The sequence below is a fragment of the Microcaecilia unicolor genome, chromosome 2 (genome assembly GCF_901765095.1).
Source record: "Microcaecilia unicolor chromosome 2, aMicUni1.1, whole genome shotgun sequence".
Classification (NCBI taxonomy): domain Eukaryota; kingdom Metazoa; phylum Chordata; class Amphibia; order Gymnophiona; family Siphonopidae; genus Microcaecilia; species Microcaecilia unicolor.
In genome coordinates, this window is record NC_044032.1 from 444,674,389 (window position 1) to 444,702,365 (window position 27,977).

At 44.5% G+C, this 27,977-nt stretch overlaps 1 protein-coding gene across 3 annotated transcripts in view; it reads left to right on the forward strand.

Annotated features, from left to right (window-relative positions):
* The window catches only part of PCGF1 (polycomb group ring finger 1), a 121,323-nt gene that overhangs the window by 23,118 nt on the left and 70,228 nt on the right, over positions 1 to 27,977 (forward strand). For all 3 annotated transcript variants that reach the window (XM_030190884.1, XM_030190886.1, XM_030190885.1), the window contains exons 3-5: positions 13,209 to 13,361; positions 14,570 to 14,641; positions 15,384 to 15,489. In XM_030190884.1, the coding sequence (XP_030046744.1) occupies positions 13,209 to 13,361; positions 14,570 to 14,641; positions 15,384 to 15,489 (331 nt within the window). The remainder of the gene's footprint in view (positions 1 to 13,208; positions 13,362 to 14,569; positions 14,642 to 15,383; positions 15,490 to 27,977) is intronic.

Below are 27,977 nucleotides of genomic sequence, written 5' to 3' on the forward strand. Positions count from 1 at the left end.
CATATTTCTTGGGAGTCCTTGTTTAAACTAAATAGTCTACACTAGTGCCAGTTCAGATGAGGCAGACAAATTCATAGAAATGAAGGGAGACTTGGGGTGACTTGAGCCAGGATATTGGTCAGGAAGCGAGGAGATATGGTTTGCCTTCCTAGGTCATCAGATGGTTTCCATGATTAGTACCTAACAAGTGTGATGTGCATACGTGCATAACAATTTGTATACACTGTCAAAATAATACATAAAAGGGGAAGTTTTCAAATGCTCTTATAATTAGAAAGTCTGCAGTGCTTTTTACTTGTGTACTTCAGTTTTCAAAGTATGAACATACGTTTAAGTTTGAAAAGTGCTGAATAATATTCATAGATGCTTGTACCTCTTTTTTTTTTTTTTTTTTTTTTCTTTCAGATATATTTTATTTATTTGTTACATTTGTATCCCACATTTTCCCACCTATTTGTAGGCTCAATGTGGCTTACATAGTACCGGAGAGGTCTTTGCAGGCTCCGGTGTGAATAAATACAGGGTGATGTGTTTTTAAGATCAAGTTCATGTGGCACAGCCACATTAGGGAATTGGAGAACGGAAGAGTTGTATTATGTCCATTACGTGCTTTAGTTTGGTTGTGTTGCAGAGATTAGGCATTTAAGTTTGATCAGTAGGATATGCCTTTTTAAACAGGTTCGTTTTTAGTGATTTCTGGAAGTTTAGGTGGTCGTATGTCGTTTTCAAGACTTTTGGTAATGCGTTCCACAGTTGTGTGCTTATGTAGGAAAAACTAGATGCGTAAGTTGTTTTGTATTTAAGTCCTTTGCAGCTTGGGTAGTGCAGATTTAGATAAGATCGTGTTGATTCGGATGTATTTCTAATTGGTAAGTCAATCAAGTCTGTCATGTAACTCGGGGCTTCTCCGTAGATGATTTTGTGAACCAGGGTGCAGATTTTGAAGGCGAGGCGTTCTTTGATAGGGAGCCAGTGTAGTTTTTCACGGAGGGGTTTAGCGCTTTCAAACCACGTTTTACCAAATATAAGCCTAGCTGCCGTGTTTTGAGTGGTCTGAAGTTTCTTTAAGGTTTGTTCTTTACATCCCGCATAAATTCCATTGCAGTAATCTAAGTGGCTTAGTACCATTGATTGTATCAGGTTGCGAAATGTTTCCCTCAGGAAGAATTGCTTCACGCGTTTGAGTTTCCACATTGAGTGGAACATTTTCTTTGTTGTGGATGCCACTTGGCTCTCTAGTGTTAAGTTATGGTCCATTGTAACGACGAGAATTTTCAAGCTGTCTGAGATAGGAAGGGTTTGATCTGGGGTGTTGATACTTGTGGGGATGTCCACGCTGTGCATGTGCACTTTGGGAAAATATAGATGCAGTGTTTTAATCCCTGTCTGTTTCCTATAATGCCTTTGCTAAATGCAGATAAATTTATGTGCTTTGTAGTCATGCATATTATTGACCTGTACACAGGGTGGACAGTTTTTCCAAATTGCCTATTTCTGCAGGTAAAACACAAGAAAATTACCTCAGTTTGTTATATGTTTTATTCAAACTTCATATACCGCCTATCTACCAATTAATAAGATTTTTAAAAAATCAACTATAAAATTTAATTTATATGGTACAGAAAGGACAATGTTGAGCATTTCTGCAGATAATTGATGTAATCCTAGTCAGACAGTAGAAGAAATTGTTCATTGTGTCCACACTGTGGCAGCATTTCCCTGTATTGCTGGGATTAGAGATTCTATCCTTGCAGTAATAGATATTGATCTGTATTGTCCATCTCTGCTGAGCAACTTTCTTCTGGTGTGCAAACTTCAGTGGTGGAATTATACACACATTCACTCGACCTTCCAATCCCACTTTCAAACGTGTCATTTATTAGTATAATCTAACATATGAACATAATGGGTATACTGGGTCAGACCAATAGACCATCTAGCCCAGTATCCTGCTTCCAGCAGTGGCCAATCCAGGTCACAAGTACTTGGCAGAAAACCAATTAGTAGCAACATTCCATGTTACCAGTCCTGGGGCAAGCAGTGGCTTTCTCCATGACCATCTCAATAACAGACTATGATTTCCTCCAGGAACTTCTCCAAAACCTTTTTTAAAAACTCTGATACACTAACCGCTGTTACCACATCTTTGGCAATGAGTTCCAGAGCTTACGTTTTGTTTTAAAAGTATTTCCATGTAACTTCATGGAGTGTCCCCTGGTCTTTGTACTTTTTAAAAGAGTAAAACATCAATTTTACTTTTACCTGTTCTGCACCACTAAGGATCTTGGAGACCTCTGCCATAACGCCCCTCAGCCTTTTCCAAGCTGAATAGCCCTAACCTCTTTAGCCTTTCCTCATAGCAGAGGAGTTCCAGCCCCTTTATCATTTTGGTCGCTCCTCTTTGAACCTTTTCTAATTCCGCTATATCTTTTTTGAGATAGGGCAACCAGAATTAACGCAATACTCAAAGTGAGGTCGCAGCATGGAGCAATTGTAATATTCTTGATCTTATTTACCATCTCTCTTCTAATAATTCCTAGTGTCCTGTTTGCTTTTTTGGCTGCTGCTGCGTACTGGGCAGAAGGTTTCAGCGTATTATCTACAATCTACCTAGATCTTTTTCTTGGGTGCTAACTCCTAAGTTGGGCCCTAGCATCAGATAACTGATTCGGATTATTCTTCCCAATATACATCTTAATTTGTAAAAAGTAAATCTTACAAACAGTATTACTTCATATTGCCACCTATGTAGCTTTAATCAAGATTTATATAGGCCGTTTATTACAAAGCCACCATATTGTGTGTCTTTATCTTCCATAGAAATCAATATTTGCTTTTTCCTTATCATCAAGCAGATGAAGCCATTAGGTATGGGTTGTGTCCATCAACCAGCAGGGGGAGATAGAGAGCACTCAACTTTTCACAGTGCCTCATGGCCAGCTAGCTCCACTGCCTCTTCAGTATTCTCTATGTCCTTTCCCACTCAGTGGATACAGACACATTGGTTCGCCTTTCCCTGCCTTTCCCACTTATCTGAGCCTCCGGAGTGTTTTTATTTACCTCTTTTGCCTCTGCTTTCCTCACAGCGTTAAAAATAAATAAATAATTAATTAAAGTCGTGTCGCGCTTTAGCGCAGCGATCTTGGAAAAGAGGTTTTTTTTGAGATTCTTCTGCAGGACCGGAGCTGTGATACTCGGTCTAGTGAGGTAAGAGTGTGTTCTGACTCCTCCGGGGTGGGCCCATGATCGGGACGTTTTTGGCGCGAACCGCCATTTTTGATTTTTACCGCCGTTTTTGGCGATGGCTGCGGAGACTGTAAAGCGCTGTTCTAAATGTGGCAAGCGCAAATCAGCAGTGGGGCTCTGTAATTCGTGCTGTGCAGACGGTAGAGCCGGCCCGAGCATGTCGAGCGGCGATCTGTTGCGCTCTGAGCTGGCAGCGGACGCCATTTTGGATTTTCCACATGGCACGGCCTCCGTTGCGATGCAGAGCCCTGAATCCGGGGAGGGGGGGGTCCTCTGAGTGAGGCTAATAATAGAGCTGATAGCCCTGGGCAGGATCCGGGCGGTCAGGGAGCGGTTTGATCCCCTGATTTTGTTTTAATGCTGCATAGGGCGTATATGCTTAAAAGAGCTGTTCCACAGGGATCTTCGGACCCTCTGCCTGCCCCTCCGGTGGATCCTGGCCTTTTGGAGTTGGCTTCGCTTGTTTTTTATCCTCCTGATAAACGCAGAAGAGCTAATTCCCCTTCTGAGTGTGGCGGCGCCCCCCCCCCCCCCCCCCCCCCCCGTGGTCGGGCTATGAGGATTCTGAGGGGTCTGGCAGAACTTCTTGGGCTGAGGAGCCAGAGTCGTGTGCAGAATTGCAACAGGAGCTTGATGATCTGTCTGCGGTGAGGATTTTCCACCACGAGGAGCTGCCAGCGCTTATTTCAAATGCCTTACAAGCCCTCTCCATTGAAGATCCTGGGAGTGGCACAGCCTCCTCTGTTAATCCAAGGATGGCTAGTACCAGAAAGCCTGCTCGAGCCTTTCCTTTGCATGACTCCATCCAAGAGCTTATTTCGGCTCAATGGGCTGACCCCGAGGGACCTTTGAAAGTTGCCAGGGCTATGGGGCAATTATACCCTCTGAGTGAGGAACATTTGGCTCGCTTTGCAATGCCTAAAGTGGATGCCCTGGTCACAGCTGTGACAAAGAGAACTACCTTCCCTGTTGAAGGAGGTGTTGCCCTGAAGGATATTCAAGACCGCAGGCTTGATTCAGCTCTGAAGCGGTCCTTTGATTTGGCAGGTCTCACTGTTCGGGCGTCTGCATGCAGTTGTTATGCTGCTAGAGCCTGCCTGGCTTGGCTACAGCAGGCAGTGGAACAACCCGGTGATGGAGCGGAGACCTTATCTGAAGTGGCTCTGTGGATGGAGTCGGCCTTGTCCTTTTTGGCTGACGCCCTTTATGATATGGTCAGAGCTTTGGCTAAACAAATGGCTCGCCGCACTCTTTGGCTACAACATTGGGCGGCGGACATGGCCTCTAAGCAAAGGTTGGTGGTTGCCCTTTCAAGGCCTTCTCCTGTTTGGTGAGGAGCTGGAAAACATTGTTAAAGGCCTGGGGGATTCCAAACCTCAGCGCTTGCCCGAAGATAGGCCGAAGCCTTCCTCTAAGGGTCAGGCGGTCCGCTCCTCTTACAGACCTCGCTTCCATGAAGCTAGAAGGTACCGCCCAGGGCGTGCTGCTGGGTTCACTTCGCGTGCCCTCTTTCAGCAGAGAAACTCCTTTCGCTCGGACAAACGTTCCGCAGCTGCCGGTTCAAGGCCTGGAGTTCAGGGGCAACACTCTCAATGATGGTGCGCCGGCCCCCTCCTCATTTCCTGTCATCGGAGGAAGACTTTCCCTCTTTTTCGAGGAGTGGGCCAAAATCTCCGCAGATCAGTGGGTCTTGGACCTGATCAGAGACGGATACCGAATAGAATTCGATGCCCCGGTGAGAGACGTGTTTGTGGAGTCCCGATGCGGTTCTGCCGCCAAACGGGCGGCGGTAGAGGAGACTTTGCACAGTCTGTGCCAGATAGGGGCTGTGACCCCGGTGCCTCCCGCCGAACATGGCTGCGGCCGCTACTCCATTTACTTTGTGGTGCCACGAAAAGGCGGGTCTTTTCGCCCGATCCTGGACTTAAAAGAGCTAAACAAGTCCTTAAGAGTGCGGCATTTTCACATGGAAACCCTGCGCTCCGTCATTGCAGCGGTACAGCCAGGAGTGTTTCTCACGTCTCTGGACCTGAAAGAAGCTTACTTGCATGTAACAATTTGGCCCCCGCACCAGAAGTTTCTGCGGTTTGCAGTGTTGGGAAAACATTTCCAGTTTCTGGCCTTGCCTTTTGGCCTCGCCACAGCTCCCCGAACCTTCTCCAAGGTAATGGTGGTAGTAGCTGCCTTTCTCAGGCGAGAGGGTATCCGGGTTCACCCCTACCTAGACGACTGGCTCATCAGAGCAGACTCAGAAAAAGAGAGTCATCTAGCTACAGCCAGAGTGGTTTCAGTCCTTCAATCTCTGGGCTGGATCGTCAATATGGCCAAAAGTTACCAGACCCCCTCGCAATCTCTAGAATATTTGGGGGCCAGGTTCGACACAGCCTCGGGCTATGTGTTTCTTCCCGAGCAAAGGCGGTGCAAGCTTCAGAATCAGGTCCGTCTGCTCCTGAGGATGCCCCGCCCGCGAGCTTGGGACATTGTCCAGCTGTTGGGATCGATGACGGCCACCTTGGAAGTGGGCGAGAGCGCACCTGAGACTTCTACAGTATTCTCTACTTCAACGATGGTCTCCAGTATCTCAGGATTATCAGTGCAGACTATCTTGGCTCCCTGCGGCCCGCCTCAGTATGGAGTGGTGGCTCTCGGACAGCGTGTTGCGGTGGAGAATGCCGCTGGTGCTCCCCGATTGGTGCCTAGTGGTGACAGATGCCAGCCTGAAGGGCTGGGGCGCACATTGCCAGGGGAAGCATGCCCAGGGTCTGTGGATGCCCGACGAGTCAGAGTGGTCTATCAACCGCCTGGAGTTGAAAGCGGTGTTTCTGGCTCTTCTGGCCTTTCAAGTGACCCTGGAAGGATTGGCTGTCAGAGTGATGTCGGACGACAGCAGTGGCCTACATAAATCGACAAGGCGGCACTCAGTGCAGAGCTCTAGCCCCGCAGGCCGAACAAATTTGCCACTGGGCCGAGCTGCATCTACAGTCCCTGTCAGCAGCTCACATTGCAGGTCAGAGCAACGTGCAAGCCGACTATCTAAGCAGGCATCAGATCGATCCAGCGGAGTGGGAACTAGCAGACGAAGTATTCCTGCAGGTATGTGCCAAATGGGGCAAGCCCGTAATGGATCTTATGGCGACCAGTTCCAATGCCAAAGGCCTGTGCTTCTTCAGCAGACGGAGGGATCCTCGCTCTGCCGGGTTGGATGCCTTGGCTCAACCCTGGCCCCTGGGCTTGCTGTATGTCTTCCCTCCGTGGCCCTTGATAGGGCGAGTGCTCCTGCGGATTCGGCTGCATCCAGGAGAAGTGGTGCTTATCGCCCCGGATTGGCCCAGGAGGCCTTGGTATGCGGACCTCCGACAGATGCTGTTGGAGGCTCTCTTTCCGTTACCTCTGGTTCCGCACCTGTTGTCACAGGGTCCGGTGGCCATGGAGGACGCCTGCCGCTTTGGTCTTATGGCATGGCGATTGAGAGGGCGCAATTGAGAGATAAAGGCTACTCAAATGAGGTAATTTCCACTCTCCTGCAGGCCCGTAAGCGCTCCACTTCCGTGGCTTATGCCAGGATTTGGCGCCAGTTTGAAATCTGGTGTGTTTCAAGAGTGCTTTCTCCGTTGCGGGCTCCTGTCTCGCCGATTCTGGACTTTTTGCAGGATGGTGTACACAAAGACTTGGCCTATAATTCCCTGCAGGTGCCAGTGGCAGCATTGGCCTCCCTGTGTGGCAAGGTTGAAGGCTTGTCCTTAGCTGCTCATCCAGATGTGGCACGGTTTCTTAGAGGGGTGCTTTGGCTCCGTCCTCCCGTGCGGGCACCTTGTCCAGCTTGGAACCTGGGGTTAGTATTGAAGGCCCTTCAGGGTGCTCCCTTTGAACCACTTCGGCGTGCTTCAGAGAAAGATTTGACACTGAAGGCCGTCTTTTTAGTGGCCATAACCTCGGTGAGATGGGTGTCAGAGCTCCAGGCGCTGTCCTGTAGAGACCCTTTTCTGGAATTCTCAGAGTCAGGGGTCACGGTTCGGACCGTGCCTTCCTTCATGCCGAAGGTGGTTTCAGCGTTTCACCTAAACCAGCCTGTTTTTCTTCCCTCCTTTGTTGAGGAGGAGTTTCCAGATTCATTTGGGCAGTTGCACCTTTTGGATGTGCGCAGGACTCTGTTGCAGTATCTGCAAATTACAAATTCTTTCAGGACCTCTGATCATCTTTTTGTGCTGTTTGCAGGTCCTCGCAGAGGGTCTTCAGCGTCTAAAGCCACTATTGCCCGTTGGCTCAAAGAAGCTATCTTTTCAGCATATCTGCTCTCTGGCCGGGCTCCACCTGCAGCCTTTAAGGCACATTCCACAAGAGTGATTTCCTCTTCCTGGGCGGAAACTGGAACACTATCTCTTCATGAGATTTGTAGTGCTGCAACATGGGCTTCTAAGCTCTCTTTCGCCCGACATTACAGGCTGGATGTGGCTGCCAGGAGGGATGCGCGTTTTGGAGCACAGGTGCTAGCGCGTGGTGTGGCTTGTTCCCACCCTATTTAGGGATTGCTTTGTTACATCCATACGTAATGGCTTCATCTGCTTGATGACAAGGAAGGGAAAATTAGGTTCTTACCTTGATAATTTTCTTTCCTTTAGTCATAGCAGATGAAGCCATGAGGCCTCCCTGTATGATTGTCTGTATTGCAGTGATTCTGATTTTAGGTGCTGTTCTTGTTTCCTGAAGTTATATTCCTTCCTTGGGGAGTCAGAAAACAGTCTTCGGGATTCTTGTTACAGTTATAGGAGGAGATGAGTTCATTCCCTCCAGTTCATGTTTTGGGAGGATGAGTTTATTCCCTCCAGGAGGATGCAAGTATTCCCTCCGTTTATACAAAGTGGAGGACGAGTTTATTCCCTCCAGGAGGATGAGTTCATTCCCTCCTTTTGTTGAGTTTATGCCCTGGTTAAGGGGCCATCGTTCGCTGTGAGGAAAGTTTGTTATTCTCATTGCGGTTTGCCATACTGCTTTGGAAGCTTCAAATACTGAAGAGGCAGTGGAGTTAGCTGGCCATGAGGCACTGTGAAAAATTGAGTGTTCTCTATCTCCCCGTGCTGGTTGATGGACACAACCCATACGTAATGGCTTCATCTGCTATGACTAAAGGAAAGAAAATTACCAAGGTAAGAACCTAATTTTCCCATAATCATAATCAGCAGCAGCATAGTCATAATTATCAGTATACTATTAATATTTTCAAACTATTTTCATTTTTCTTTTTCACAAAAAGTAGACTTTAACATTAATTTGTGTAAGCACTTAGCAGTCCATAACGAATAAAGTCAGAAACAACACAGTTTATACCTAATTGTGCAACCACCCTTAGGATTCACCTTTGGGTTTAAAAAGCAAAACTATATGCATATAAGGACTGGATTAACAAATTAAACAAAGTTCAAAGCAAATGGTAGCAATAATGGAATATTCACATAGCAAGCAGCCTTTACCAACAGATTTCTACGGAACATAAGAAGGAAGTACTTCCCTCATTTCTCTGTAAAAAAAAGTAATAAAAAAGGCAAGTGCATTTCTGTTAATATACCACAGTGATGACAATAAAGGGCCACCAAAACAGACATATATGTTAAGAGAATCAGGTGCTTAACAATCAGACTTACTTATTAATACTTCTTTCCTGTGCCTACTGCAGACCGTCATGAGGCCACAAGTCACTAAGCTTGGATCAAGAAAATCCGAGGAGGAGACAAAACAGTATTTGGTGTGTGGGCACCGGGGGGGAGGGGGGGGGGGGGGGGGGTGAAGACAGGCAGTAAACCGATCCCCCAGTAAACAGCATAACAGCATAACATAATCGCAATGTTAATTCCTCACCAAGTGGCTCTCACTAATTACACTACCCCGGTTTCTCCTATTAGAAAATTATTTAACTTCAGTATTTCTGTCGTTATAAACCGGACCTTGGTAATTAATGGGGATCACTAACTTGCTGCTGCTTCTTTTACTAGATAACCTCTCTGTAGTCATGTTGTCTATACCGATGAGTTGGGTCTCAGCTCTAGGCCAGGCAGCAGGTGAGCAAACCCCTGGATTAGGGGAAGCTGCTGCTACTACACTCCGCTTATCTTGGAAGCCAGGAACACATTCCTAGTTGCTCAGGTCCTGTAGGCCTCCCCCTCTTCCGAGGTGGCCATTGGCAGGCGACATTTCTGAGAAACCTGCAAGGACTTAGGCAGATCCCAAAACAGTGAATAATGGAAATTTCTGCTGTTAACACATCGCATCCCCCATGGCCAGAACACTTGCTCCATTTCTCACTGGGGATAGACCAGGTTGGACTGGTGTCTCCGCTGCCGTTTGCCAGGAGACGCTCCCCTGTAGCTCACATCACCTCTGACTCGCACATAGGTGGTTGGTCGCTCGGCTACTAAAGGTGGCACTTCTGGCCGGGAGCATACACGTGGAGGGGGTGGGGACCATGAAACTGAACAGAGGTTACAGAGGGGAGCCGGCGGCAGGGTTTCAAGTCAACTTCAACCTCCAGTTATCGTTGGCAAGCATTTAAAGCAGGCTAGATCCCGCCTCCTTGCCATCCTATTGGTCAAAGTGAAAAGCTGCATCAACCCACAGGCCCCGGCGGTAAAAAGCCGCAATCTGCGGCTTTTGAATTTTTCCCTTGGCGGCTTGCAGGAACCTGCCCAATTCAGTGGTTTTTATAGCAGATATGGCAACTTTGCCCAACCCTCACCCAGTGAGGCTGGAATTTGTTACAAACAGCTCTGAGTAACAGGTTTCTCCAGAGAGTAGTGCAGCCAATCAGCTTGCAGCTTACATGACTTGTAAACAGAATGATAGAAGCCACTTTTAAACCTTATTAAAAATGATATTTATAAGCTTTGCTTCTGTATTAGACTTCATTAATTCAGGTTAGCAACCATTAAACTTTGCTTTTGACAAAAAAATTCAACTTTAGCAACATTTGGGGATTTTATTTTTGGCTCTATATCATTTCTATTAAGTGCAAGCTTCTGCTATCTTGCTGTTACCTTGCAACCACACAGCACACATATGAGACCTCTCGGCACCTTCTGTGACTACTTTATATCTTTAAAACCCTCAAATTATTTTTTTTATATTTAGTAAAAGGAACAGGTCTCCGTGCCAGTCTCCCTGCATTAAACGCGCATGCGCCGAAATCGGTCTTTGTTTTTGCACTGTACCTGGCCTCCCTTAATTCCCAGCATCCACTGCTCTAAAATGCGGGTTTTCCAGTGCATTCACAGAGATTCTTTGGGTACCAAACACAAATGGACAAATACCCAACTTCAAAATACATTTTGGAAAGTATGAACTCTCCCTAAAATCACAGGTCAGGAATCATGGGGTACTTGCTAGACTCATCACTCACTCTAATCCCACAAATTCAAACAACCTTCAAAAATGATCACCTACGGCAGCTACAAAATCCTTCTCCATATATTGAAAAGACAAGTCTGACCACAGTGGTCCTTGCTATGATAACATCACGACTAGACTACTGTAATGCCCTGTACACTGGCCAAACCAAAGAGAGTTTGTATCGGCTCCAACTAATTCAGAATGTTGCAGCACAACTGATAGAAGGCTACAAGTGGCGTGACCACATCACACCCTTCCTGCAAAAGCTACGCTGGCTACCAGTACCTTACAGGGCTAAATTTAAAACTCTGTTTTGATTTTCAAGGTCCTCAGACAAAATAGGCCAAAGTACTTAGAGTAAGTTGGTCCTTTACACACCTTTTAAGACTTCTTAGGTCCTCTCAAGGATCATCACTATCTGTACCATCATCAAAAGAAATTGTACGATATGCCAGCAAGCCTTCTCAATTGTTGCCCCGATGCCCTGGAATTTACTCCCAGAGAGGCTACGTATAACTCGAGACTACCTCTACTTCAGGAAGCTGGTGAAAGCCTGGCTTTTCTCCGAAGTCTTTAATACATGGGGTGACTGACTATACACCACTCTGCACCAGGACTAACTTTTTACACGTTCTGTAACTTAGATCAGTTCCTTATCTGTTGCTTAACTACACAAAGAACTTGCCTTGATTTTAGCTAACCATCAAATTATCCCAACTGACTCTGTACCACACATCTTGTTCCCATCATATATCTGCTCTTGGTTCCTCAGTTATATAGTAATCCGCATTGTAGAAAATCTTTAGCATTGTAGCCTAGTGGTTAGTGCAGCAGACTTTGATCCTGGGGAACTGGGTTCGATTCCCACTGCAGCTCCTTGTGTCTGTGGGCAAGTCACTTAACCCTCCATTGCCCCAGGTACAAAATATATACTTGTATACATGTAAATAAACCGCGTTGAATGTAGTTGCAAAATACCACAGAAAGGTGGTATATCAAGTTCCTTTTTTTTTTTTTTGTTACATTTGTACCCCGCGCTTTCCCACTCATGGCAGGCTCAATGTGGCTTACATGGGGCAATGGAGGTTTAAGTGACTTGCCCAGAGTCACAAGGAGCTGCCTGTGCCTGAAGTGGGAATCGAACTCAGTTCCCCAGGACCAAAGTCCACCACCCTAACCACTAGGCCACTCATTTCCCTCCCCCCCCCCCCTTCATTGAATGTTCTAATGCATGCTTATTAGATGTATCATTAGTATCATGCTAACATTGTATTATATCTCTGTATTTGAATTCCAGTGCTGTTAATGTGTATATTTTTTATACTGTTTCACTATAGTTCTATTATTAGGTTTCAGTTTACTGTTTTCAAGTTTACCTCACTTATTGTACTTTGTTCTTGTTGTTATTTTACTGTTATGCTGTTAACAAAATTGTAAGTTTTATGTTAAACTGTACCTGCTGTATACCTCCCTGGGTGAATCTCTTCATAAAGGCGGTTAATAAATCCCAATAAATACATTAAAAAATTATTATTTACACTTCATATCCATTAATTATGCATAAACTGTCCTTCTGTCTCACACTATCCTATCATTCCACTAGCAAAAGTTAAGTGATTGTGTTCTGATACCCCTTCCTAACTTACATTCTGAATAGTATCATGATGCTGTGACTTGGCTAAGGATACAGTTCCTTTTCATTCTCTTAAACCCCGATGATCAGAAGCAAACGCAGGGGCTAGAGGCTGTTGGTGCCATACTAGTGCCTTTGTTTGCTACCCGCCCCATGATCAGAGCCCCCGAGCGTGTGAAACAATGCGCTCGCAGGCTCTGAACGCAACTAGCATGCCAATGCATGCAAAACAGGCTCAGCACAAATAGCCCCCCCCCCCCCCAGCATTTCTAAGAAGTCCCTGGTGGCCCAGTGGGCTACCGATGACCCCCCCCCCCCCCCCAAATGACGGGGCTGTAGGCCTGGCAGACCTCCCCCCAACCCCGCCCCCCCCCCCCCCCCCCCCCGACACAGGTTCAGAGAGGGCTGGAGATCCGGTGGGTCTCCAGCCCCCCTACCCCCCCTAGCATTAGCAAGAAGTCTCTGGTGGTCCAGTGGGCCACTGTCAATCCCCTAACCCCCCCCCCCTACTTTGACATGGAAGAGGGAGGTGGCCTGCCTCCCTCCTCCTCGTCCTTCAACGTCGCCTGCAAAATGGCAGTGCCCTGTCCAGTGTGTCCTGGGTTGTGCTAGGTGGGGCTTCACACCATATAAGGGAGTTTCTCCAGCCCTCCCTGAACCTATGTTAGGGGGACCTGAGATCCGCTGGATCTCCAGCCCCCGTTTCGCCTTGCTCGCGGCAGGGGTAGTTAGGATCTAGTGGTCCCATGGATCTCCAGCCCCTGTGTTGACCTGTCAAAGAAGTGCAGGAGGATTGTGCTGTTCCAGCGCTATTTTTGATCATCTGCTGGTTAGGATATCGGCAGGTGTTGCTCTCCTGTTACAGAGCACCAGGTGTTTATCTTGTGATTGATTCCCATTTGTGTCTCCTTGAAACCTTCTGAGTTCTCTTCCTGTTTCTCTGTCTCTGTAGTTTGCAAAAGCTGTATTGTGAAGTACCTGCAGACGAGTAAATACTGCCCATTGTGTAACATCAAGATCCATGAAACGCAGCCGTTGCTGAACCTGAAGCTGGACCGGGTCATGCAGGACATAGTCTACAAACTGGTCCCAAGTCTACAGGAAAGTGAGTGTGGACGGACTTGAGTAAAGGAGGCATATCTAGAACTTAATGAGCTAGATCAGCAATTGCTACCATTCTGGCTACCCCTTCAAATCAGAAATCTGTTCTCTCTACAGAGCAGATAAATATTCTGTATGCTGGTTCACCTCTAGACTTCCTCACATTGATCTACTAGTTGCTGTCTGCCTATTTCTTCCTCATTTCCTTTGTGTACACTTGAACCCCCAACCCTCTTCAATAAATTGACACTCCCCTGTCTTTAGTTTCAGTCTTTGGCTTCTCACACTGCTTCAGCAATGCATTATTTTGCTGAACTAGAAGGACAGGACTTTGTCTGAGGTATGTGTCAGGATTGTGGGAGGTCATTGCTGACAGTATGCAGCATTGGTGTATGCAAATTCACATAATTGTATACATTTTATATATGTTATGAAGAGCTAATGGGTGTCTCCAGAATAGAGAATGACACGAGGATAAAATTTTGTCCCCGCATGCCCCATCTCCGTCCCTGCCCCATCCCCGCAGGTTCTGTCCCCATTCCTGTCCCGTGGGCTCTGTTCTCATCTGCAGAAGCCTCGAACACTTATGATTTTATATTTAAATCTTTTTATTAAAGTATAAAAAGGAACAATATGCTGTGTAACTGTTGTGTTTAAATTACAAATAGAAAAAATATTGTCATCTGCATCAATCAAACATAAATAACAGTCCAGTTGATTGACAGGCTTCAAAGTAGAAAGTGACATGGGGACAAAGTTTGTTCCTGTCTTCATGGGCTCTGTCCCCGCCCCGTCTCCGTGGCTGCTGTTCCTGTCTCCATCCCCGCGGTTACTTCAGCCCCGTGTCATTCTCTACTCCAGAATACATTAACTGCTGTTCAAGGAAGAAACCTTTCATTGAAAGAGCTATCCCCTTGAATTTTTGCTGAATTGCTACAGGATGTTTGTACTCTTGTCTGAGAGATCTGTACAGTGAGTGGGTGCATGCTTGTTTATTCAATCAATTTCTTCTGCACCAGGTATGCCTTTTTTTAAACACTCATTGTTGCGGTATTTTGAATGGTGTCGGAGTCTACAGGCAGGTGGGGGAATCATCTGTTAAGAGAGTTGGAGTTCAGATTTTCATACACAAGTTCTGCTTCCTTGCAGTACTAGCTTATACCTCCATTAGAAATCAACTAGAATTGATCTCAATTTTCTTTTGTTTCATAGATGAAGATAAACGGATCCGAGAGTTCTACCAGTCACGTGGTTTAGACAGAGTTGTACAACCTACAAATGAAGGTATAGGTATATTTATAACATTTCCACTTCTGTCAGTCTATGGCAGATATGTTTGCTATATTGGCCTGTTCAAATTAAGATTTCTAATCTTCTTTTGAATAGTATTTAAAGTGTGTGCTAATATTCAGTGTTATTGGAGCTTGCTTTTCCTCTTGGCAGCATCTATACATCTTTGGATCCTGATCAGTCACATCCTGTGTATGTTGCTTCTTTCAGCTTGTCTGAGAGGGCAGACAGCTTTGCCTAGAGTAATAGTGCCAAGTGATATGGGCTGTATTCTCTCAGTCTGGGAGATGTGTGCCACTTCTGTTCTCATTGGAGATGCAATAGTGTTATCCTCTTTCACTCCCATGTTTACATTTCTTCTTGGGAACCATTTTTTTCGTACTGATGATAGAACTGATCGAGCTACAGATTCTAAGAATCGCTGTATCCACATACTGTACTCCTGAGGTTTCCATGCCAGGGTCCACAATATACAGTTGCTATTATTTCTCTCATGTTTTCCATTTCTCTCATTTCATCCTTCCTATTGTGCCACATTCAACATCATGACCCTCAGGAAAACTAGTTATGCACTCACAAGCTCACTCCAAGTCTGCTCCTAGGCTGGCTGAGCCGGATAACTAGACCTAGGTGGTGGTGGTTTCTCTCACTGCCATCTATTTGAACTTGGATTCTTTTTTTTTTTTTTGGTGGTTGTTCCTAAAGTTTCCCTTGCTTCCCATTTATTTTCTTGCAGATTCGGTGGCTGAAACCATGGGATTACCATACAGCACTTTTGATCATTCCAAAGCACATTACTATAGATATGATGAGCGTGTCTCCTTGTGCCTGGAGAAGCAAAGGTTAGTGGCATTTTCATTTTTGAGAGGAGTGGATAAGAAATGGGGTGTCCATTACCTCTACAGGGCAGAGTATCTAAACATAGTGATGAGAAGGTACAGTGCAGTGTTCAGAGTGCTTTTATTGAAGGGGATGCTTTGTTCTCTTTTACTTTGCCAAGTGGAAGGAAAATACTAAAAATGTCTCAAATGACACTGGAATTTCAAGCCATCAGTCATTTGAAACAGTTTGCCAGGTCATTTCTGTTATCTCACTCTTATCTGTCGTTTAGGAAGAATATTAAGACTCTGATTTTTCAGAAACTTGTTCTACAGAAAGAGATTTTTTTTTAAACCATAATTTTAATTTCTCTTTTTTAAAAACTGTCTTCCCAATGGATTGTCCTGGCTCTTGATGTTACTGTTACCTGCTTTGAACTGCAAGGTGTAAGCAAGATATAAGACCAGATGTGATGTGTTATGTTGCCTCACAGGAGAAATTTGAGAACCATCAGTACGGGAACAAACCACGGCATGGTAGACCAGCATAGAACTGCTTTGCCAGAGAAATGTGTGTGAACTCCCAGTTTTGGAATGTAACAAGTACTGGAAGTTGGGCCTGAGATAAACTGGCAAAGTTGTGGGGGAGATATCAGCACTAGCATAGCAAGGTTTCTCAAAGGACAAGCAAGGACTTTGGATACTCACAAGTAGGTGACATCCCCTGGCACCAATGCTACCCAGCATTCCTAACAAACTTCTAGAAGCCTTTGGTAGGCCTGCACCACATATACACAAGTGCCTTCCTGCCTGCCTGAGTCGCTTGGGACCTGCAGTTTTATTTTCTCCACGGAACTGAGACGACTTGTCTTCTATTGCGACAGCAAGTAAGCTTTCTCTTCAGTAATTTTTTGCTTTTCTGCCTGCCTCCTCTAGTCAGTGAGTAGCTCAGGATTTTTATCATCTTAAAATTTTTTTAGTTGTTTCCTTCCCGTTCTGCTTTTCTTCTTAGTTTTTTGCCCTTTTGGTTTTTTGTCTTTTTTTGGTGGCTCGCGGCCATTTATAGGCCTGAGCTCTCGTCCAGTTAAAGGGAAAAAAAAAACACCTGAAAGATCTTTTCTTTCTTTGTCTTTGAGCCGTTTGATTTTTCTGAGTCTATTTTTCCCATGATGTCCCAGAAGCCTGCCAGTGGGTTTAAACAGTGCACAGCATAATAGGACCATGTCTGTGACTGACACACGAGACATGTGCCTAGAATGTCAGGGCACTGATCATAAGTCCTCTAATTGCTCTCTCTCTCTGCTCAAATGCAGAGCAGAACTCAGAAAAGTAGAGAGGCTGTGTGCAAGAGACTTGTGTCGTGCAGAAGTCCAATTAATCGATTATCAGTCCCCATGATTTCTGGAACTCTGCTGACACATTGGCATTGAGGAGGTCTCCCCCTGCCTCGAGGTCAAGTGCCGATAGCAGCTGACTGGGTTGAATATCCTCAGACTTGACACTGAAGATGCACGTGGATTCTATCTCATCTTCATTGACACCGAAGGACTCCGATGATGTGATGGCGAAGAAGCACCAGCATCAGTCCACCACTGTGCAAGGAGTTCTGGGGCACACTGTTCCATCTACGCTGAGCGGGAATTGTCCAGTTTCATTGCTACCAGTAGGGGGTGGTGCTTCAATATTGTGTTTCAGTATCTAGGGACAGGCAGATTACCTGGAGTCCTGTAGAACTTGCCTGCCCTTGACTATTAGAAATGTGATAGTGAAACAGCACCACTCACTAGCAAGACTGTAGATGAAGGACTCATCAGCTTAGAGGGAACGGTGCTGGGGCACTGTCAGTGCCATGAGGACTGCTTCCCCTCTGTTGAAGTGGTGCTGATGCGCCAGTCTTCCTGAAACTGAGACTCTGCATCTAATTTGGCAGTGACATCTTCACAGGCTGTCTCCACATCGGTACCGGCCCTTCATTTACAGATGCTTGCCCTACAGTTCAAAGTCATGCTGCAAGAGTTGCTGGGGTTCATCCTGTAGCAGCACGTCACTGAGGCATTGAGGATGCTCGTGCCTACTGTGATGCCACTCCATTCCATCTTGGAGACCTACATCCTGTGTGTTGGTCAGTTGTCAATGCTAGTGCCTTGCAGGATATCGGAGCTGGCAGTGACTGATGTGGTGCTTCTTTCCAACCTGTTGGGGGAGGAAACTATGCTGGAGTCCCAGAGAGAACCCATACCTCGGTGCTGTTACCCTGAGCTTGGATGTTCATCTAATATGCCAAGGCAGACTCAAACCTAGACTTCTCGTGAGAAATATTTTGCTGAGTCTGACTGCTCCTGGTTATTGAGCCAGTGGACTTCTCAGAGAAGAGGTTCTAGAAGTCTTTGGCAGCACCAACTGTGCTTGCATGGATACCTTTCTGCTCACCTCAGCCATGCGGGACCAGGCAGTCATCTTTTTTTTTTTTTTCCTACCCCCCCCCCCCCCCCCCCCCCCCCCCCCCCAGTGGAACTAAGAGGACGCTTCTTTGGTCTCTCTTCACATTGTGCCTTCCCTGCTTTTTTTTTTTTTTTTTCAATCTCGTCTTTTCTCTTGTAAATTGGAGCAGGACCTCCTTCTTTCTCTTAGTCTCCTTAGCTTTTGTGGCTCTTAAGTTTTCTTATTTTTCCACAGCAGTTCAGTCCGCTTAGATGTGATTTATTTTTTGACTGGGAAATTTTAAGTGTTTTTCATCATTCAGTTGTTCTGATTTCACTGCGGCCATTTTTTTCTCCTATGTCCCCAAAAAACTTCCAGTGGTTTAAAAAAGCACTCCTAGATTGGTATTTGCCATGCCTAGGGCTTGGACATGATGCCTCAGTCTCTAAATTCTGTCTAGAGATGAAGACCCTGGAGAGTAGAGACGAACAGCAGAAAACTGACACACGTAAGTCCGATCTATTGAGGCCGTCGTCACTTGCCTTGACATTGGGCGATGGTAGCACCTGTTAGGACAAAGCATCTTCAGATCCCCACACTGAGGACACAGAAGGATTTGACATCATCATAAGAACATAAACATAGCCGTACTGAAGCAGGCCAGTGATCCATTTAGCTCAGTATCCTGTTTCCACAGTGGCCAATCCAGGTTACATGTACCTGGCAGAATCCCAAATAGTAGCAAGAATCCATGCTGCCAATCCCAGGGTCAGGAATGCCTTTCCTAATTTCTGTCTGAACAGCAGACTATGGACTTTTCCTCCAGGAATTTGTCCAAACCTTTTTAAAACCCAGATAAGCTAACTGCTGTTACCACATCCTTTGGTAATGAGTTCCAGAGCTTAACTATTTGTTGAGTGAAAAAAATATTTCTTCCTATTTGTTTTAAAAGTATTTCCATGTAACTTCCTTGAGTGTCCCCCTAGTCTTTTGTACTTTTGGAACGAGTAAATCGATTTACTTCTATTCATTCTACACCTCTCAAGATTTTGTACACCTCAATCATATCTCACCTCATCTTTGTCTTTTCCAAACTGAAGAGCCCTAACCTCTTTAGCCTTTCCTCATACGAAAGGAGTTCCATCACCTTTATCATTTTGGTCGCATTTCTTTTGAAACCTTTTTTTTTTTTGTTACATTTGTACCCCGTGCTTTCCCACTCATGGCAGGCTCAATGCGGCTTACATGGGGCAATGGAGGGTTAAGTGACTTGCCCAGAGTCACAAGGAGCTGCCTGTTCCTAAGGTGGGAATCGAACTCAGTTCCTCAGTTCCCCAGGACCAAAGTCCACCACCCTAACCAATAGGCCACTCCTCCACTCCTTTTCTAATTCTGCTATATCTGTCCTTTACTCCATGGGCTGGCATCATCCTCTTTACCCAGCCCACTCCCATAGTCCTCTCTCCTGTCACCCTCTGCACCTCTTCCTCTATCTCTCTCGACAATCTCCCCACCCCTCTCCCCCCTAGGAAGTCCAGCACATCCCTCTTCTTCCCTCAGTCCCCTCAGACCTCTCTCTCTCTCCTTTTTCAGTCCTCCTTCCCATGCGTCCATCATACCTCCCTTGTCCTCCTCCAGTCTCCTCCCCCCCCCCCCCCCCCCCCCAACCCTACCCTGGTCTGTCAAACCTCACTTTTTTACTTCCTTGCCAGCAGCGGCAGCCATAACAGGCTGCCTGTGCCAACCCAGTGCTTTTCTGTGCAGTGATCTTCCCTTTTGACTCCACTTCCTGTTTACGCAAGGGTGGGATGCAGCAGAGGAAAGATGCTGATTTGGCTCAGGCAGCCTGTTGTAGCTGCTGCTGCCGTCACCAGCATAAGAAGTGAAGTTTCATGAACTGGTGGGGTGGGGGGAGGGGAGGACGAGGGAGAAGGGAAAGGTGTAGTCCACACTTATTCTGTGCATCATTCCATGCTATGTAGGTAATGCATGAGTTTAAGTACATTGTCTTATGCTATTGCATACTGTTTTTAATACAGTGTTCTTTAATGCAAGGCCCGGAGGCCAATAGTGGCTCCCAGAGACCTCTTACGCATCCCCCATTGTTTTTCTGCAGTTTTATCTGCTGCTCTGCCTCTCTCTACCCAGGCTCAGGACATGAAGGGGAAAATGGATTGGGAGAAGAGCTACATGCTTGAAGGACAAGGCATTTCTCAGTAGACAAGAGAATACATTTTGGAAATGCATACAACCTTGAGGGTAAACCCCCCCCCCCCAATGAAGTTTGAGGTAGGCTGGTGGAGATGGATGTCATTACTGACAAGTCAGCAGTGTCGTGGCCCCACATGGGAAGATATGTCGACTCTCCGTAAGCTCATTAGAATCCAAAGTGGCCCCAGCTTAAAAAAACAATGAACACCACTTGCTGAACGCATTTCATGAAAAAGACCCCTATTAATAACAACTTAATAAAAAGTAGTAATAAATGAAATTTTTGCATCTGCCATTTGTACTTCTATTACTGTCAATCTGCTAAAATCAGCAAAAAGTAATTATGCATTAAAATTTGCAGAAAGATGATATGTTTAGTTTTGTACTATTTAGAGACGGCTTCTGTTCACTTATGGATTCTTTGAAACATAGAGTTTGACCAGGGATGCTCAAATTTTTGCCCACAACTGTAAATATAAGTTCCTCAAATGAGGCAAATATTTTCAGACACCTCTTTTGAAAACATAAGGCCAAAAAATTAACATTCAAAATGTAAATGGAGCTCAAAGATGAGCACAGAGAAGCATATCCAGTAAGTTGAAAGCAAGAGAACATCAAGATGACAAAAGCATGAGTGGAAGACAGAAAATCTCAACACCTCGCTCTACATTTTTAGCATTTTTTTTTCTAGATACGACAGTGAAGAAGGAAAGGGCATAGATGGAATTGTAGGACTGAGGAGAAAGAGGCATCTGTGTGGGGCAGAAGGAGAGATGAGGAAATATTGGAAAGTTTTTAAAACATTTTTTGTTTGAAATATACTGAAGAAGTATGAAGAAGGTATTATTATGGTAGTGGGTAGATACTGTAGTGTCCTTGCCTGGTTTTCTCATTTCATTTCATTCAAGGTGTGTGCTACATTTTCAAGTAAACTATTTTCTCTTGCATACTCGGCACCAGCTACATTCAATGCCTTTTGTGCATTGGGTGTCAAATCGTAGCCTCCTCTCAGTGCTCCCTTCCTCTTGTGGTGCAGGATTCAGGTGTACTGACAGAGCTGAGATCCCATTACCATTGCAGGGGGGTTCTGAAGCTCAGGCTTGAGACTTTCAGGTAAATGTGTAGTAAACACTTTCACAGAACTTTTATGCTCGCTCTTCCTCCTATAAAGCCAGCGCTTTATCATTCTTGAGGCATGATTTCTACTTAGAATTTAGGATTTATGGTTTCATTAAATTTGCTATACTGCCATGCCTAACTGGCAGATCTAGGCAGTTTACAAGAGACCAAAAAACCATTAAAAATGGGAAGGAATGATAATTGACAGAAAAGAGTACAGTCGTGCAAGATATAGGCATATTTGAAAGATAAAGAAGGTAAAGGGATGGAGGGACAGAGGACACAGGGTAAGAATTCTAGGACAGGGGAGGACATTATGGGAAAGGGGGAGAGGGCAGAGTAAGGAAGGGAACAAATAAGGGACAAAATAGAAAAACTGTCCAGCCTCAAACAGTTATGTTCTAGGATGACTGTAAGGGCTAGGTAAAAAGCCAGGCTTTTAATGCAGCTTTAAATAATGTTTAAGGAAAACCTCCCCAGTGAGGGATGCTATTTTTTTATCAGGTGACTTAGGTCACTTCCTGTGACTTGGCATAGCATTCATATGGGAACACTTTTGTCTCGCTGCTTCGTATCAGCAAACCATCACACCTGGAAAGCCATGTTAGCCAAGACCTTGTCAGGATTAATCAGCATCTCCCTTATTCAAGTGCTCAAAACTAGGTCAAAACTAGGTAGAAAAAAAAGCTATAGTAATAAATAAGAAAGCCTTTAAAGAAAAATCAATAGGAGAGTGTTAAAGAAATAAGAGAGCAAGAGTCAGAGCTAGATTGTTTATTACTCAGTGCGTGCTGCTGAGCGTGTAACAGGAACGGCAGTTACAATCAATACACATTAGAGCCAGCGTGGAGTACTGCCTTATTGACTCCGTCTGCAGGGCCACATTTCACATCTTAATCCAGTCAGCTGCATGGCGAACAAATCAATAACAATTTTGGAAAACAATCGCTTTATATTTGTTTGATTCTCAAAGCAATAGCAGGCAGGAGGTGAGAGGCAGGGATGAGAGAATGCAGTGGATACATAGGGAGGGGTGGTACAAAGGTTGCAGAAAGTCTGAACGAAATAGGTGAGCTTGCTACTAAACAGGTGGTATAATGTATATAGGACGTGGAATTCAGGCTGAGAAAATGTTGGGTCAGGATTCAAGACACCAACTAGGACATAAGTACATAATTATTGCCATACTGGGACAGACCGAAGGTCCACCAAGCCCAGCATCCTGTTTCCAGCAGTTACCAACCCAGGTCACAAGTATCCAGCAAGATCCCAAAACAGTACATTTTTATGCTGCTTATCCTAGAAATATATACAAATATTGAATTAATGGCTCAGTTTTGTCCTAACACTTAGTAAACATACACAACAATAACTGGACCAAACTGTAGTATTGCAATTTGTATCAAATATGGCTATAAAGGCTGTAGAGGTAATCTCATATCATTAAAGATCATTGCATGCCAACCTATAAAATGGCTCCTAGGTCAATGCACATTTGTAATCATCGAACACCTCCAGCCAACCGGTAGTGTCTTATATTGTTAGTATATCTATATTTCAGCTACGTATAGCTTTAAACATCCTACCGTTCAAAAAATCAACATTATTGCAAAATGTAAGCAAATAATGCACAAAAAATGTAACTTAGCTTAAAAGCTCCAGAATTGATGTATTATCTTCCATAGCTGGAGCTCATCTGGTTTCATCAGAACTATAGTGAAACCTCACTGGCAACTCCGGTACTGTGGTTAGCCCGACAGGACCCTGTTTCGCGGTCTCATGCTTTGTCAAGGGCATCAGTCTAGCAACAGTACTGGCGATTTATAGAGATGAAGTACTGTTGCTAGACTGATGCCCTTGACAAAGCATGAGACCGCGAAACAGGGTCCTGTCGGGCTAACCACAGTACCGGAGTTGCCAGTGAGGTTTCACTATAGTTCTGATGAAACCAGATGAGCTCCAGCTATGGAAGATAATACATCAATTCTGGAGCTTTTAAGCTAAGTTACATTTTTTGTGCATTATTTGCTTACATTTTGCAATAATGTTGATTTTTTGAACGGTAGGATGTTTAAAGCTATACGTAGCTGAAATATAGATATACTAACAATATAAGACACTACCGGTTGGCTGGAGGTGTTCGATGATTACAAATGTGCATTGACCTAGGAGCCATTTTATAGGTTGGCATGCAATGATCTTTAATGATATGAGATTACCTCTACAGCCTTTATAGCCATATTTGATACAAATTGCAATACTACAGTTTGGTCCAGTTATTGTTGTGTATATCCTAGAAATAAGCAATGGATTTTCCCCAAGTCCATTTTATTAATGGTCTATGGACTTTTCCTTTTGGAAGCCATACAAACCTTTTTTAAACCCCGCTAAGCTAACCACATTTACTACAGTCTCTGGCAACAAATTCCAGAGTTTAATTACATGTTGAGTGAAAAAATATTTACTTCGATCCGTTTTAAATTTACTACCTTGTAGCTTCATTGCATGCTTCCTAGTATTTTTGGAAAGAGTAATCAAGTGATTCACATCTATCTATTCTATTCCACTCATTATTTTATAGACCTCTATCATATCTTCCTCAGCCATCTTTTCTCCAAGCTGAAGAGCCCTAGCCGCTTTAGCCTTTCCTCATAGGGAAATCGTCCCATCCCCTTCATCAATTTTGTCGCCCTTCTCTGTACCTTATTTCTAACTCCACTATATATTTTTTTGAGATGCAGCGACCAGAATTGCACATAATATTTGAGGTTCAGTTGCACCATGGAGCGATATAAAGGCATTATAATGTTCTCATTTTTGTTTTCCATTCCTTTCCTAATAATACCTAATATTCTGTTTGCTTTCTTAGCCACTGAGCAGAGGGTTTCAAAGTATCAACGATGATGCCTAGATCCCTTTCCTGATTGGTGACTCCTAATGTGGAACCTTGTATTAAATAGCTATAATTCAGGTTCCTCTTTCCCACATGCATCACTTTGCAGTTGCTCACATTAAACATTATCTGCCATTTGGATGCTCAGTCTCCCAGTCTTGTAAGCTCCTGTAGTTTTTCACAATCCTCTTGCAATTTAACAACTTTGAATAACTTTGCATCATCAGCAAATCTAATTACCTCACTAGTTACTCTCATCTCTAGATCATTTATAAATATGTTAAAAAGCAGTGGTCTCAGCACAGATCCCTGGGGAACCTCACTATTCTACCATTTTCCATTGAGAATACTCACCATAGTAGAAGTCCTCTTACTGTAAACTTAATCAGTTTCCTGGTGGCATTTATTCTGGGTTATATTCTAGAGGAGGCAGGTAGGATGTATAACATGGTATATTCTGTTGTCTGTTTTTTGATAGGCCTGTACTTTCCATCTAGATGCCTATCTAGTACACATGCTTCTTTCTCAGTGAAATTGTTTTTTTCCTTGATTCCGAGTCATACTGTAATCTGTACTAGAGTACTCTTATTTCTAGGGTCTGATGAACAGCTGTAGAGAGGAGTCATTGTTACATTGGAGGCAATCAGTAAGCCAAATTAATAAACATCACTTCCTCATCATCCTCCAGACCAGACACATGCTCTCCTGCTATTAGATGGAGACTGAGAATCGCTAATTTAGTGATTTTACATTAAAAGTATCCAGGGCAGATGCTAACTAGCCATTTTTCCGAGGACAAGCAGTGATGAGTGATGTCATCCGATGGAGCCCGGTGTGGTAAACTCCCCAGCAATTCTTCCAGAAACTTTTGGAAACTGCTCACTGTGCATGTCTTTTCATCTGCACATGGAACTAACTCAGTCTGATTTTTTTCTGCAGAGCAGCTCAAGTCAAATTTTATTTCTTTATTGTGATTTGTGATCCATTTCTCCTAAACACTCTGGTCAATATTGAGCCAGTAGCAGTCAGCGTTTTTCTAAATGCTGACCATCGTCAGCTAAGTTAAATCTGGATATTTAGTTTTGGTGCTCGGACATGGCCCAGCATTGAATATCCTTGTGGCAGCGTGGCTAGCAGACAGGTCTGGGCCCTTAATAACTACAGCTGCACAGAGAGTTAAAAGCAAAGCAGTAGTTTGAGTTACAGTATCAGTGACCTGGTTGTGGCTCGTTGGAAACTGGCGCATCCTGTTCAATTCCTGAGTGAGCAGGAAGCCCAGGTAGGAATGAACCTGGGCCTTGCTCAAAGAAGAGATAGAATGCCTGTTTGTTTGGCAAGAAACCATAGCATTGAGAGCACTGGTGTTGGCAAATCAGGCGTTCAGCCCTGCAGGCAAGCACATCGATCCCAAGGGGCTTCATAAGCGATGTGCACCAAACTGGATCTATAGTCCCTTGAAAGGGGAGAGGGGGAGCCTTGTACTGAGAATCCCTGGTACCTTGATGCCATGCCCCGGGCCTGACCAATGGTGTCAGTTATGCAAGACAGGTAGATTCTCCAGCATCATATACAGAGAGTTTAAATTCTTCTGAATCAGTTTGTGCTCCTATAATATTTGGATTCTGCCTAATAGCCCTGCCAAATTGCCATTGCCAGAGGTTCCAGAACAAGATTGAAAAGGAGTAGAGAGAGAGGACATCCTTGTTTCGTGCCTCTCTTCAGGAGAATGGTCAGGAAAGGGTACTATTTACAGCACTGAGCTCTGCTGAGCTGCCGACATCGCCCTTCCTTCTTCTCTGCCTCTGTCCCGCCCTCGACGACGTTACGTCACACGAGGGCGGGACAGGCAGCTGCAGGCAGAGAAGAAGAACGAAGGCCGACGTCGGCAGCTCAGCAGAGCTCAGTGCTGCGTTCCCGGACCCTCGCTGTTTCAATAGCGGAGTGAGGGCCCGGCCGGGTGGAAGGTGGGTGGTGACGGCTCGGTGGGGGGGCGCGAACTCGGAGGGGGAGGGGCAGCGGCAAACTCGGCTGTGGGGGCGGGCCTTTCAACCCCCCCTTCCTATAATAGCCCGTTTTTACGGGCTCAAAGTCTAGTCATATAGAAGACAGACCATGTTAAAGAATTTGTCACCCAAACCAAACCATGTTAAGGAGTAGAATAGATATTGCCATTCTGAAGTGTACAGCGCTGCGTATGTCTAGTAGCGCTATAGAAGTGATTAGTAGTAGTATCCTGTCAAATGCCTTCTCCACATCAAGAGAGAAGGTAACTAGAGAGCCATTCAAGTGGGTGGGCATTTGACAGGATATTAAGTCTGGAGTTGTCATTTGGAAGGCGATGAGGAATAAAGCTGTTTTGATCTCTATGTAAAAGGAAGGGGAGAGTGGTTTGGACACGAGGCGAGGATTTTAGCGAAAAGTTTTTGCTTTTCAACTTTATTTTGGTCTTTATCTGGTTTGGGGATGACAATTATTGTGGATTCCAGGAAGGAACCTTTGGGTGAGTTGTCAGATAAGATTGTAAAGCTAGATGAGCATAGGAACAAGAATGTCAGAGAAAGTTAAATAGAATTCTGTATTGAAGCCATCGTTCCCCAGTGACTTATTTTTGGAGAGGGCTTTCATGGCTGCAAGGATTTCCTGTTCAGAGAGATTTTTATCTAAGGATTCTAATATGTTATGAGGAAATGTAGGAACTATACTACTTTTTATAAAAGCTCTGAAATTTCTGAGCTATGGATGGATGAGTTATATATGCGAGTTATTTTCTGAATTTCAGAAATTCTGGATCTCTTATGTTTAGACTTATACTGCGTCAGTAAGCGGCTGGATTTGTTATTTTCAGCATAATATAAAGATTTCTGGGAGTGGATACATAAGGTTTCCTGCGATAATAGGCTGTTGTATTCACATTTGTTTTTTTGCAGCTCTGAATATGTTGAAGATAACTTGTCTGAAATGTATTGATTTTCTAGTGATTTAATAGTTTTCTGCAGTGAAGAGTTTTTAGATTTTCTTTCCTTTCGTTTCCAAGCTGTAAACTTTATTATGGCACCTCTCGCTGTAGCCTTAAATGCATCCCATCAGCTAGCTACTTTTTCATTATGATTATTATTGTCAGTATTCTGTAATAATGTTTTTCATATAGTCAGTGAACGTTGGGTCGTGCAGGAGAGATGTTTGCAATCTCTAGGGAGGTCTATTGCTAGAAGGCTGAGGGGAATTAAAGTTTAGGGAGATGACAGAGTGATCGAATATGACTAATCCACGTATTTTAGAACTACAGAGGGAAGGAGTGTAGAAGAAATTAAAAAGTAATCAATTCTGGAGAAGCTGCCGTGTGCAGGAGAGTAGAAAATATAATCTCAGAGTGAGGGGGGGAATCACATAATCCAAATAGATCTTTAATATAGCTAGAGTGGATTTGGAACGTCTTAAGGGGTATTTAGACTATATCTAGTATTGGATCTTGTAATAAAATCCCCTCCAATGATATTAGTGGATTTAAATTGTAAACGTGATGAAGAAGACTCCTGAAAAATCCTGGGGACTCAGAATTAGGACCGTAGATATTTAGTAAGGCATAAGATGTACCTGAAATCAGAAGTTCCATAAACAGCCATCTACCCTGTGTATCGGAGGACTGCCATAAAATGGTGACGGAAGGTTTTCGAATGGCAACACCATTTCGTTGAGCAGGGGAGTACTCGGGTAGTATAAAATGGTTATCTTTAAGACGTCTATTATCAGCTTCAAGTAGATGAGTCTCTTGGATCATAATAATATCAGGGTTAATAGAGTTAAGATAAGAAAATAGTGGGGGGGTTTTGTTGAGTTTTTTTTTTAACCCATTTACGTTTAATGATAT